Genomic DNA, 14,912 nt, shown 5'->3' with positions numbered 1-14,912 from the left:
CACATGCGCAGTGCATTCTCCGACCGCAAATACTAGGGTGTAACCATCCATCCATCGCCTCCATTTCAGGGCCGCGCATGCGCCCTTGGTTAGAAAATTGAAAGTCTCACGCTTGCGTAGAATCTTAATCCGCGCCATTTTGCGCGAAACCCCTGAGCCAAGACTTTACAGCAGCTTCTCAACCAATTTGAGTTTAATAAAGATTATATATATTGTTTTAATTTAAACTGATTGTTTTATTTTGTCTGCACCTCTTCATACCTGGAGTCTCCACTGTTTAAAGGCTACCCGTACTGGTAAACGTGGACCTCTTCCACTATAAATAACAGAGGTGGCGCCCGAGAGATCTAGATTTACCACTGGGCGTCAATAAGGCTATTTTTCACAGAACCAAAGAAATAGCCTAACAACTATTCGAGAACACTTTCCTTTTTTAAAACAGATACGTCTACAAGAAATAAATAAATAACTGCTTTTATTGTCAAAAATTTTTACAATTTGTAGACAAAGGTAAACTAAACAAACAAACAAAAGAGAATAAAAAAGATTATACAATTAAACCGTTGACGTTCTGTTAAAATGACATTATATCAAGTTAAACTTCAAAATTAACAATTACTACCTGATAACAATTACTTAATAAGGTAAAACCAAAAAGCCCCAAACTTTCTGTATGATTATTTTTAAATTTTACGTATGTTATGTTTATTTATGTTATGTTCTTTAAAATCAATGAAGCGATTGCTATACATTACTAACTAACATCTACAGATGCATGAGCAATACATTTATTTTTATTAGATTGAATTAAAAAAGCCTCTTTTATTTTTCTTTTAGAGGCTATCGCTTCTTTCATTATAATTTTGGCGTTATTAAAATTTATTCTATACCCTGTGTCCCACGAATGCTGACAAATCTTAGATTTGTGAAAATCTCCCTTTCTTAAATAATCTTTATGTTCTTTAATTCTAACATTTAAAGGTCTAGATGTTTCACCAATGTAAAATTTATCGCATTCACATGGTATTTGGTATATTACATTTTTTGTTTGTTGTTCTGTATTCATTGGTTTAGTATGTGATAAAATGGATCTAAGTGTATTTTGTATTATGTATTGCTCATGCATCTGTATATGTTAGTAATGTATGGCAATCGCTTCTTTGATTTTAAAGAACGTAACATAAATAAACATAACCTCGAACATAACATACGTAAAATTTAAAAATAATCATACAGAAAGTTTGGGGCTTTTTGGTTTTACCTTATTAAGTAATTGTTATCAGGTAGTAATTGTTAATTTTGAAGTTTAACTTAATATAATGTCATTTTAACAGAACGTCAACGATTTCTTGTAGACGTATCTATTTTAAAAAAGTAAAGTGTTCTCGAATAGTTGAATTTAAATATTTTAAATAGTTTTTTTCTTTATCCTTTGTATTTTTGTTGCTTCCGACGACGAAAAGAGATAAACTTTCCGAAACGTTAAGCATATTTTTCTTTGTTAAGCAAATTTGTATAACTGTAAACATAACTTCTGACAAGTAGTGTCCGTTTGGGTTTAACGCAGAAGTGTTACAAAAACAAAAAATAACTATTTATTTTGTAGATTTTCTTGTAGTGCAGTGGCGAAATACCCACGTAGGATTTCTTTGGAGAGATGAATCTGCCACATAGGTACATTTTTTAACGATACTATCAATCGTCGTCGGCCCATTTCTTACCTTCGTGATGGACCTGCCTCTCCCTCAGGAGTTGGAAATAATCTTGCTCTACATTGGCTGAGATTTCTTCTTGGTGTCTAAAAGAATAAATTAATATTTGAGATTCGAAAAGAGATATACACTCCATAAATTTAATAGTTATTACAGATACTTTTAATCAATATCTTCCTCTAGGAGATGCGAGACCTTGCCATTGGTCGTTTTGGTTATTAATTAATTCGTTTGATTTTCATAAGATGAAGATATTTACCTGGAAATCTTCATATTGATCCTCGCCAGCTGAATTAAAGGTACCTGCTGCACCTAAAAATATTATATTACTGGAATACGTAAAAAAATACTACCGCCTAACCATATATATAACCTAACCATAAAAAATGAACGGCTATTTTTAACTTGGGTCCATTTTCTTTAGTATACAAAATAAAGTAATTTAATATTGATAGTTTATTTAGAGATTTTTTGGGGGTAAGCATTCCTGCCTCCTGCCAAACTAGGAACATTTGTTTTCCGATTATCAAAAAAATACATTTTTGGACACAATATGTAACTAATACTGTTTGGAACTATTACCTAAATGTCTGCGTCTTCCTCTTGGTGAAGCTACTTTACGCCAAGAATCCTTTACTGCCCCCCGACATGGTGCTCGGTCAAATTCGGACATACCAGGAATTGGTCTTGGTTCTATGGGAGTCTATAAAAACTATATTTTTATACAGGAAATAAATGAATTACTGCGAAAAATTCGACATATACATATAAGATGGCTTTTCATAAATATAAAGAATATGCTTTTCGCGTTTAATCAGGGATGGCATGATTCAAATCAACTGATTTTTTTTATTTTAATCATATCTGTTAAATAAAAACTACCAAGTTTTTAAAAATTTGGAATAAACTTGAAATAAAAAATGGAAAAATAATAATTGTAAAAGTTATAAAAATATGTCCTAGGCCTAGGAAACTAAAAAATATTTCTAGATATACCCTATATCTATTCATCAAGATTTTACTAATTTCATTCGAAATTAGTATATCTAATGTTAAAGTAATAATAGTTAAGAATATTTTTACCATAATTCACGATTTAAGACTATTTCCGAACAATAGTATATTGTTTTATTATGAGTAAAAATTATACTTTTTTTTGATGAGATGGTACGTTTGACGGACCAGCTTTACAGTCCGATGTTACAGGAAAGCACAAAAAGTTCATTCTACTCCGAATAGAACATATTATTTTTTATTGTCAAACGTTACAAGTAATTTTTCAAACGTTGCAAAGAATAAAAAAGTAGCACCTTGTAAGTAATTATACATGGTGAGTCTTAAATAAGTGCAAATATTTTTAAGGGTGGTATATTTATATTGTTTTTAAAAAATTGTTTTTCTCAAAAATTATGCGATGTGGCGTTTTTTACAAGAGACAAAAAATGTAGTAAATACTAGAAAGACCATTTTATAAAAAAAAATCGACCATTTCGACCATCGAGCAAAATCCTGTTATACTTGCAAAACTAGATCGTAGCTTCTCAATACTAGATGTATTTTTCAAACTTTCTCCTAGAACTCTCTTCATGTTTATTTCAGTTTGTACCAATCAGAGGTTGGAAATATTGGAACAAAACAAAAAGAAGATCATTCAGAAAACTGATCCTCATGAGATAATGGTTCTTTTAGGTAGCATGATTGTTATATCCTACAATCGTGTCCCGAAAGATCATATGTACTGGTCTCAAAATACATTATTAGGTAACGTAACGATCAAAACAGCTATGAGTAGAAACAGATTTCTCTTATCTTCGAAGCTTTATTTCAATCAACCCAATAACCCAAATAATGCTAGTAAGACATACTATGTGGATGAATTGATTTCTTGTTTCAAGACATCATTTCAACGTGTACGCTCAGACTCAACATTTCAAAACATTGACGAAACGATGGCCAAATTCAAGGGTAGGTCTTCTCTCAAACAGTACCTACCTTTGAAGCCGATCAAACGCGGTATAAAACTGTGGCAGCGTTGCGACTCTAAGACAGGATACCTCTATGATATGAACGTATATGCTGGTAGAGAAGAATCAACTGTAACGGGAAACACTGGAACATTAGGAGAGAGAGTTGTTAAAAAGCTGTGTGAAACTGAGGTGAACTGAAAAAATCAGGAAGAAAGATGTGGCAATCTGCTTCGATCGATTTTTCATGTCAGTCGATTTGTATGAGAAACCGCAGAGATTTAAAACCGAAGTTTGAAACCAAGGGGGTGGGTCATATATCAAAGAGGAGATTCAAAAGTGTTATGCAACAACTTTTGTTCTGTCGCAATGATTTGGCAAGATACTAAGGAAGTCCTGGTTCTTAGTTTCTGTCACAAAAATACCCTAACAGAAGTTTCTAAAAATGGAAAAGAGGGCTCAAAGAAAACCTTTTCTTGCCCAGAAGCCATTTCATTTTATAACACCTACATGGGTGGCGTAGATCTCGCAGATCAATTTTCAGCTTAGTATGACCCGAACCGCAAATCAAATAAATGGTGGAAAAAAGTATTTCAGAAACTTTTGATGTCAGCTGCATCAAATAGTTGGATAGTTTACCAAGAGCTGCAACATAAGAAAATGTCTTTTATTGATATTTTGGTTACACTAGCTGAACAACTAACAGGATATTGAAAAGAAAGAGCCATATTTCAGAAGAATTACTTCAGGTAACTCCTAAAAACAGATACAATATAATTATTCGGTTGCTACAGAAGGTGTTATTATTTCTATGTAGAACATAGCCAACAACAACCAAGCCATGTTCAATATTGGCGATCCAAAAATCTTGGAAATACCAACTGAAGGGAAATCCCGCCGTAGATGCTGCTACTGCGCAAAAAAGAAAATTGGAAAAAGAACCAAAACTATTTGCGCGGCATGTGATGTTGCTTTGTGTAAATCATGCTTTTTACCTTTTTGTTACTTTTATAAGCAAAATGAAAAAAAAAAAATTTTTTACTGCTGGGACATATTTATCCCCGATGAAATCCTGGTGGGTCATATACAGGGTGTCCCAGGCTGAGCGTGCATTAGAAGTTTCTAGAGAACCACAATATCTAGATCGGAGATTTTTGGCACATCATTGTTTTACAACGAGATCTATCGATTAAAAATATTTTCAATATGGCGGCACTTCCGGAAATACCGGAAGTTGACAGCAACTTTCTTATTTTAAATGGGTGCCCCCATTTTTTATTACATACTTAAATTATCTGTAAAATTCTATGAATATTGATGTCAAACACTCTATATCTAACATTAACCGTTTTTGAGAAAAAAAATATTTAAAATTTTTGGACGAAAAAAACTAACTGTCAAAAAAATTTGTTTAGCCTAAAAGTTAAATTTAGTCATTACCACAGCCACTGTGACATAAAGAGAAGACATGTGGCTATCTATTTCAAAAATTAAATTGTTCAAATGTCATATAATAATGGCGGTAGCTGTCATGGATTTGAGTGTTTAAAAAATTATCATAAATCAAATGGAAACCCACTTTTTTTATTTCAATAATGAAACGGTTTGTGATGTCGTCTCATTCCAATACGGGAAAATCAAACACATGTTCACCCTTTGAATACATTTATTCGAATTGGCTAACCTAGTTACAAAAGATGGTATGCTATGCTTTTGTTGTTGCAATAATTAATGAAATATTAAACAAACAATTGTTGGGTAACCAGGTCGCACTACATCTCCCCTTTCCAGTAGAATGAACTTTATTCTGGCCACAAATAAAGGACATTCGGCGTAAACAAAAAATTGACAATAATAATTATATCATATCCATTGGGTGTCGCAATTTTATAAATAAACTGTTGCTTTAATTAAGTTTACCAATATACTAACCTATTAACTAGATATTATTAAAAAAATAATAAACATAAAAAATACGACACAAAATCTATATCTATAGAACCCATATTATAATAATAAAATATTACCTATCCTATTTACAATAATATACCTGGTCTTGGTTAAAAAAATGTAAAAATAAAAGTATAATTATTAGTGTACCATTTCATAAGACTATAAATTATTATAAGTACGTGTTTCACAATAAAATTAAAAAAAATATTTCTAAAAGAGAGATTTACACATAATATAATATGATGACTTAAAAATAACTTATCTACCTCAGCATTTCTATACTGACCTAACTTAACTATTTTTATACACTCGCGAGCTTTTTGTCTATGCTATGAAATTCTTAGAAATACGAATAACGTTTTGCTAATTGTTATTGTAACGAACGCACTCTGTTTTTATGCACGTTCATTTGCTTTCCGTTAGTTTCCGCGCAATCTTTGATCACACAATTTACACCTTCAATACTAATAATTGAGTAGGGACCTTTATACCAAGGATCAAATTTGGTTCTATTTTCGTTAGATAACATGACCAAATCGCCTGGTTTAAAATTAGTTTTATTTGAAAGTTTGTCATAAATTACTTTACGGTTTTGTTTAGCTTTGAAAATGAATTCGTTCGCACGTTTATTGGCTAATTGCATTCTATATTTTACTTCATGATAGTAAGCGTCTAAGTCATATATAGGATCTACAGTATCACCTGAAAGTATTTCAGAAATCATTGCCTTCCGTCCGAATACCAGTTCAAACGGTGAAAAATCATGATAGATGCTGGGCGTTGTGTTATAACAGAAACTGTAATATTGTACCCAGTCATCCCAGTCAGATTTTGCATCATTTATATACATTCTGAGGTACTCATTCAGAACTCTATGATTTCTTTCACATCCCCCTATCGTTTGACTATGGTAAGGAGTTGAAAATTTTTGACTTATGTTGAGCATTTTAGTTAGATTTGCAAAAATTTCATTTTTATATTCGGTGCCTAAATCTGTTCTTATTTCCTTCATTGAACCATAAATAAGTATGAAATGATCCATTATAGCTCTTGCTACCGTTGCGGCCTCTTTATTAGGTATAGGAATGATGACTATGTACTTGGTTAATTCACATTGAATTGTGACTGCATATACATTATTTTTTGATGTTTTCATAAATGGACCTACTGTGTCGATTGATGTGATGTCAAATGCTTTTTGAGGAGTAGGGGTTATTACCATTGGCTCTTGGTTTTTCACTCTGCTTTTATTTAATTGACACTTATAGCAGTTTTTAATGTATACAGCAACTTCTTTTGACATACCTTTCCATCTATAATTGACTCTTAACTTTTTAAGTAGTTTTTTCTGTCCACAGTGTCCACCAATTAATGGATCATCGTGATATTTTTGTATTAAAGCGAGTTTCTCATCTCTATTTTTAATAACTTGTGGTTCCTTAAATAACAAAATGTTTACCTTTTTTAATTTTTCTTGACCAATTTCTTTTAATTCATTTATTGTGCACATTTGAAAAATTTGGTCATTTAATTTTAACTTTAAACTTTTAATATTATGATCATTAGCCATTGATTCAAGCTTAGGCAATACTTCCTCTAGAGAAAAATTACCATTAATGATCGGAATGTTTGATTCAGCGCTGAATCTTCCTTTTAATCTCATTATTATCCTAAGATATAATGACTTAATTTCAAAACTTACTAAAGGTAAATTAAGTATACTGCTATTGTCTAAGGTTTCGTAAATTTTAGGTAGAATAAGTATTTTATTTTGCGAAGAGTCATATGTGTCAGAGTTTTTATTTTCCTGTTTTTTAGTCATTGATCTTGTTACAGCTAGTATTTTAGCCGATTGATTAGAAATTTCTTTTAAATCAGATGTTGTTATTCTTGACAGTGCGTCCGCACCTACATTGTTTTTCCCTTTAATATACTCGACTTCAAAATCATATTCCTCTAAATCGAGTCTCATGCGCGTTAATTTTGATGAAGGATTTTTCATCGAAAATAAATATACTAGCGGCTTATGATCAGATTTAACCAAAAATTTTACACCATACAAATAGGGTCTAAAATAATTTATTGCCCAGTGGATTGCCAGCAATTCTTGTTCAATGGTTGCTTTATTGGATTCGCCTTTTGTGAATGATTTTGATGCAAATGCTATGGGTAAGTCTTTACCATTAAAGTCTTGTGATAACACAGCTCCACACGCATCTTTTGATGCATCTGTTGTTACTATAAACTGTTTGTTAAAATCTGGGTATTGCAATATTTGAGGTTGGACCAGAGCAGTTTTTAACTTTTCAAAAGAATTTTGACAATCTTGTGACCAAACAAAAATTATATTTTTCCTAGTTAGCTTATTAAGCGGTTTACAAATGTTAGCAAAGTTTGGAATGAAACGACGGTAATAATTGCAAAACGCGACAAACCGTTTTACCGCGTCAGCATTGTCGGTGTAGGAAATTTGTTTATGATTTCAAACTTTGAATCGTCAGGCAAAATGCCATGACTTGTTATTTTATGGCCTAAAAATGTGACCTCCTTTTGGAAAAAATTACACTTTTCTGGGTTAAGTTTTAAATTGTATTTTCTACAAGTATAAAAAACCTTCCTCAAATTTTGCAAGTGATGATTTTTTGAACAGCCTATAACAATTAGATCATCCATGTATAAGAATGCTTTTTCCGGTGTAATTCCAGCAAATGCTATCGACATCATCCTTTGGAAACTGTTTGGGCTAACCTTTAGTCCAAAGGGTAACCTAGTAAATCTATACGAGCCATTATTTATACTGAATGTCGTGATATCCCTGGAGTTCTTTTCCAAAGAAATCTGATGGAATCCGGCTTTTAAGTCCAACGTTGAGAAATATTTTGCTCTACCTAGTTGATCAAGGCTGTCATCTATTCTAGGTAGAGGAAACTTATCTGCACTTAGTTTCTTGTTTACCTGTCTATAGTCAATGACTAATTGCCATTTATTTTGGTCATCAGTTGACTTTTTAGGTACTAATAAAATCGGACTATTATATTCCGCTGTTGATGGTTCGATTATTTAATTTTCCAGCAATTTGTTGACTTGACAATTTATTTCATTTGTTTGTGTCGGCGTGCCGTAATTTTTTATATAAACTGGGGTAGAATCAAACAATTTAAGTTTTTCTTCATAAAAGTTGTTTTTTGTTAATTTATCAGATGATAAACAAAAAATATCTGAAAATTCTTTACATAAATTAAAAGTATCGTTTTTTGCAAAGTCAGGGATGTTTTTGCTTAACTGTTGTAATAAATTTGATTCTCTATTATTTAGTTCCAGGTTAATTGAGTAAACATAAAAATTTTTTAGATTGGAAAACTGTATGTCAGCGTTTTTTTATTGTGACACTTTCAAATGTTGTATTTAAAAGTCTAACTATTGGATTTGATTTTGAAACAATTGAACCAGCAATAAAAACTCCGTCGGCGATTTCAGTATTCAAAATAACAGAATCAGTCTTTAGTTGCGTGAATTTTTTAATATACCTTATGACCTCACACCTAGGTGGGATGACCAAAGATTCCTCTTCTGGACATGAAAATATTGGCAATGTTGTTTTTTCGTTAAAAATTTGTAGTGTTAATGTCCAGTTAGCATAATCTAATTGACATTGATATTTCGAAATAAAGTCTCGCCCTAAAATTCCGTCAGCTGGTATTGGAAAGTTTTGCTCAACTATATGAAACGAGTGATTTATTGCATAATTATTAATCAAAATTTGGGTATTAGTTGTGCCTAAAGAACTCGTCGAGCCATCTGTAATACCTTTAATATTGCTTATGTTATATTCATTAATAAATTGTTTAGGAGAAATTTTAAAATTTTTAAATAAAGATATATCCGCACCTGTATCAACTAATAAAGTAATTTTGCGATTATCTGTCATGCTAGTTTGAACTACAACAAAGTTCGAAAGTGATAGGTCCATGTGGAATATTTTTATAGCGACCCCAGTGGACCTGGCTGGGGGTCCTGTACGTTTCCCGACTCTTCCTGAGTGTAATGCCTGACATATCTAGGAAACTGTCCTCTATGATTAGGCCTAGAGTTTCCTCGACCTCTATTATATTGACCATGATGATTATGGTACTGTTGATTTGCATTTAAATATCTCTGGGTGGGTCTATAGTCACTATTATTAGTATAGTTCTCTGAATAGTGTCCTCTTCCGCGACTTTGATGCCCTCTATGATGCCTGTTTCCAGCTCTGTAACGCTGAGAATTTCTTGTATAAAAGATTGTGCTACTATCTGGCGTAGTATCTCCACTAATAGTTATAAATTTAGAAATTGCTTCCTCGCAGTTGGTGAAATTGCCAGCCTCCATTATTAGTTTTACTTTCTCGGAATTACTGTTTGTTCTTAGAGCTTTGACTATCGTATTTGTCGTATAGGATTCAGCTACTGCTATGGGCACTCCTTCATTTATATAGGCTCTTTTCAGGGTTTCTGTTAGAACTTCAATCTCTGTGGCATATCTTGTGGAATCTTTATGTTGCTGTTTTAAAGAAAATATTTTTGCTGTTACCATATGAGAACTTTCTGTTTTAATGCGTGTTCGTAGCTTATTAATTATGGTATCCAGATTATCGTTATCATCAATTAAATCACGTGCTTTTCCAACCAGTCTCGTTTTCACATAGGCCACCGCATTATTTTCGTGGTTTTCGCAATTTACGCGCAGTAAATTTAAGGAGTCTATAACGGACTGTAATTTACTTGGAGAACCGTCGAATTCGTTGGGAAAAATTTTACTCGCAAAATTGAAAAATTCTGTTTTTGACATAGCCATGTTTTCAAGTTTTATTTTAGGAATATTTTGTTCTGGGATTGCCTCTGATTCAGAAGACTCTTCTTTATCTTCACTTTCCTCGAATTCTTCGTCAAATATTTCTAGATTTATATATTCCAAATACGAAGTTGGAACTTTGTAGGGTACTTTTAAAACCTGATATGATCTTATGACTCTATCTCTCAACGAAGTAAAAAGTTTTTTAATGTAAATTTCCTGTTCTTTATTAAGTGATGGATAAACAAATCGTACTAATTTAACAAAATTATTAAAGTACTCCAATAAATTTGCTTGGACTTCATTTTTAATTGTATCACTCTTAGGTATTTGTTTTTTAAGAACGCGTTTTGATTCGTTTCTAACGAGATTACTTAAACTTAGTAGCTTGGCAAGGATCCCTTCCCAATGATCAGACATAAATTATACAAAAGTAAGAAATAAAAAAATTATAAAAAACAAAAAAAACACAATATCCCTTATTTAATACCAAAAACAAAAAAAAACTTCTTATCCTTATAAACATAACAAAAAGTAATTAACTAATTCATAACTAATAGAATTTCTTTCTTTTTAATTAAAAAAATAAAAAATGTTGTACATTTTTGGTTAAAATAGCGAAGTTTTTTTTTGTGTAGGTAATAATTAAATATACGTAAGAATTTTCATATTGTAATAAATTCATGTAATTTCATGCAAAAAATAAAAATAAAACGTTCACACCGAGTATAAATGTTAAATAAAGGCTATAAAAACAACGCAAAAAATTGTATATTCACATACCATCAACACTGTCCATCAATAACTACTGCTCGCACTAAACATCTACTGCTTGGGTTCGAAGGACCATGCTTCTGGATAAGTCTTTTCGGAGCCCCCTTCGGTACGCTTTATGTAATTTTAGTAGAAGTAAAATTACCACAACTGCTACTACAATGTACAGTAGTACTCGAACATCTGTTGGCACTTGTATGCTCTCCTGTTCTACGATGAAGTTGGAGTTGACCACACCATTATCGGTTAGTTCCGAATGTTTAGAATTTGTCTTTCCCATGGTAAATTAGTTTATTTTGTTTCACTATTTTCACTTTTTCACATTCACTTTTGACCATACTGTTTAACTAAACTTATTTAAATTAAGGCCCTTAGGCAGGATCGCCATGTGATGTCGTCTCATTCCAATACGGGAAAATCAAACACATGTTCACCCTTTGAATACATTTATTCGAATTGGCTAACCTAGTTACAAAAGATGGTATGCTATGCTTTTGTTGTTGCAATAATTAATGAAATATTAAACAAACAATTGTTGGGTAACCAGGTCGCACTACAGGTTTTTCAATTCGTTACTTTTTAACTATACATGTTCCTATACCTAAAATAAATCATTTTTAAGTTATTTAAGATTGAGTTTGAAAACCTATATTTTTCTAGATGTTATCTACCTTCCTTTGACATTAAGTGTCAAACGGCCAGACAATTTATTTCCATCGGTCAGAAAACGAATTATTTGAATTTCCTATAGTATAAATACTGCCTGCTTAAGAGTTTAAAAAGTGTATTTATAAAAATACATCTCGTATTTTCGCTCTTTAGTGATAAATAATAGTTGATATTATTCATAATATTCCGTATGATCGAAAAAAAAACAGCGCAAAGTTGGCTCGAAAATGATGCTGCTTTTTGAACAAAGCGTCACAATATGACATGGCCAGATCTATTGTTTGGCCTCACTGGGCGTTTAAAGTCATAGGCTACTTGTTAAAATCAAGAAAAATATACGCTTTAAAACTAAATCTTAAATAACTCAAAAACGATTTATTTTAGGTATAGGAACATGTATAGTTAAAAAGTAACGAATTGAAAAGCCTTTTCACTAGTGAAATAAAAAAAAGTGGGTTTCATTTGGAAAAAATAATTTATGATACTTTTTTAATCGCTCAATTCTATGACAGCTGCGGCCATTATTATATGACATTCGAACAATTTAATTCTTGAAATAGATAGCCGCATGATTTTTCTTTATGGCACAGTGGCTGTGGTAATCACTAAATTTGACGTTTAGGCTATACACATATTTTTGACAGGCAGTTTTTTTCGTTCAAAAATTTTAAATATTTTTTTTCTCAAAAACGGTTAATGTTAGATATAGAGTGTTTAATATCAAAATTTATAAAATTTTACATAGAATTTAAGTACATAATAAAAAATGGGGCATCCATTTAAAATAAGAAAGTTCCTGTCAATTTCCGGTATTTCCGGAAGTGCCGCCATATTGAAAATTGATCTCGTTGTGAAACTATGATGTGCAAAAAATCTCCGAGCTAGATATTGTAATTCTCTAGAAACTTCTAATGCACGCTCAGCCTGGGACACCCTGTATATCACAGGTACTTTTATCAAAAAATACAAAAATAAAAAAAAAATTATGTAGAAGTTTTAACAGGATATTTGTCACTAATTATAAGAAAAAACGTGGGATTTCAAAAAGATTAAAATCCGTACCGAAAGGGTGCCTAGTTGTGCGTTTTAAAAAGCATATTATACAGTCCTTTTTGTTTGCCCCCCCTTAAAATAAATTTCTGTATCCGCCCTTGGTTGAAATTACTTTATCTATAGGGATAAAAGAAGTACCATCAGTAGTAATCTCTACCTTAATGGAAAATATCCTTTCATGGTTGTTACGGAATTTTATACATGTCCATTCGCTTTGACATTGAAATGTGTGTAAGAGTAGCATATTTGAAGAAAAACAGTTTACTAATGTCCTTAAAAATAAACAAAACATATTATTTTTATTTTTTATTTAACCTTTTGAGGGCTCTAATTTCTTAAGCGTTTTGTTTTGGGTATATGTTTATAGGAACTTTTTGTTTTATTTTTACCTGTAGAATCATCCACCGGACAAAGATACACTATGTTTTTAAGTTTATGGTTCGCATGTTAATGTAATGAAATATGAAAATTTTGATATGGTTCTAAAATCATATTATAAAATAACACTATTTAAAATTCGAAATAAATCTTTAGACACCCTTTATATTGAAAAATGAATATTCAACTCACTCGTTGGTCTGGAGGATAATGATCGGGCAACATATCAAATTGAGCACCATAATCATGCGGTGTATCATAGCCACCTGGACGTTGTATTGGAAGTTGGCAAGGCGGCGTTACAGGAGATGATACTCCAGGAACAAATGGTCTTGGAGGTGGGGAATCCAACGGATATTCTACAGAAAGTGTCCCTATAAGGTAATTAAGGGTTAGTAAATTTCAGAACTATACTCCGTAACTTCGTTTTTAAAGAAGTTCAAATTCCCTTTGGAGTGTGTTTGTTTTTAATATTAAGAATACTACTACTTCATTCAGAATACTTCATTCTGAATGATATTACTTTTTTAAGTTTTAGTTGTGTAATGTAAATTGTAAAGAGTCGTTTAATAATATATTTTGTCTTTTTATAAGTTATGAATCATAACCACAGATTACTAAATACAGATGCGAAAGGACTAGTCGGCCGCTTTGTGTCGCGACGCACAAAGGCCGGGACCGACCGGTATATGGCGCGCGTTTTTTGCACCATGGGTAGAACGTTTGGCGTGTAAAACAAGGATACTAGTAATTTGCACCATCCCGATCAGAAAAACAACTAAAATATCAAATTAACTGGCTTTATTATCCTAACGGTTGTATTCGTCAATCTCTTTAACAGCCTGATAAATTTAACAAGTTGATCCTAGAAATCAGGACAATTTTCGGTTAATTCGAGACAGTCTCTATGTAAATTATCAACATTGTTAAATTCATCAGTTTGTGAAAAAGTAGTGATTACGGAACAGGGTTGGCATGAATTAAATCGTGATTTAAATCAAAGTGATTTTTTAATTTTTAATCATGTGATTTTAAATAAAAAAAAAAAAAATAATTTTATTGAAACTTTATTATAAATCAAAAAATAACTGTAAAAGTTGCAAAAAATGTGTCCTAGAAAACTATAAAAAGAAAATATTTCTATAACAGATATAACAGATAATAAATCGACAAAAATTTTAAATGTTATATAACTATAAAAATATCTATTCATCAATTTAATTGTTGGACCGATTTTGAACTAATTTCGTGTGAATCCATTAGATCGCTAAAAGCAAGGGATTTATTTAAAATTTATGTATAAGTGACAAAAATTCGCTGTTCGAATACATATCATTCGCAAAGTCTAGTGCAGAACTAGGTTCTTCTAATACATATAGAGACTATATCTTCTTTCCCGAGAATCTATATTCGTTGTCAGAAAATATGTTGTTTTATTTTTTTTTTGAAACGGTTGTTTCCAAATTCCTACCGACATTTTGATCTGCAGTAAGTACTTTACACTTTGACATTAGGTAATACATACTAATTTCATTCTTGACTTAAGATTATTTCCGAACAATAGTGTATTGTTTTATTA

The 14,912-nt window shown here is 31.5% G+C and overlaps 1 protein-coding gene across 1 annotated transcript in view; it reads right to left on the bottom strand.

Annotated features, from left to right (window-relative positions):
• Positions 1 to 14,912, bottom strand: part of LOC115874949 — a 229,193-nt gene that overhangs the window by 105,312 nt on the left and 108,969 nt on the right. Inside the window, exons 21-24 of the mRNA XM_030890257.1 lie at positions 13,526 to 13,707; positions 2,295 to 2,415; positions 1,972 to 2,024; positions 1,722 to 1,798 (exon numbers count right to left, since the gene is read on the bottom strand). Coding sequence (XP_030746117.1) covers positions 1,722 to 1,798; positions 1,972 to 2,024; positions 2,295 to 2,415; positions 13,526 to 13,707 — 433 coding nt within the window. The remainder of the gene's footprint in view (positions 1 to 1,721; positions 1,799 to 1,971; positions 2,025 to 2,294; positions 2,416 to 13,525; positions 13,708 to 14,912) is intronic.

The sequence above is a fragment of the Sitophilus oryzae genome, unplaced genomic scaffold (genome assembly GCF_002938485.1).
Source record: "Sitophilus oryzae breed Bouriz unplaced genomic scaffold, Soryzae_2.0 scaffold_1307_pilon_pilon, whole genome shotgun sequence".
Taxonomy (NCBI): domain Eukaryota; kingdom Metazoa; phylum Arthropoda; class Insecta; order Coleoptera; family Curculionidae; genus Sitophilus; species Sitophilus oryzae.
The sequence above is the reverse complement of the archived record's forward strand: the minus strand, read 5'-3'. Positions and strand labels throughout refer to the sequence as shown.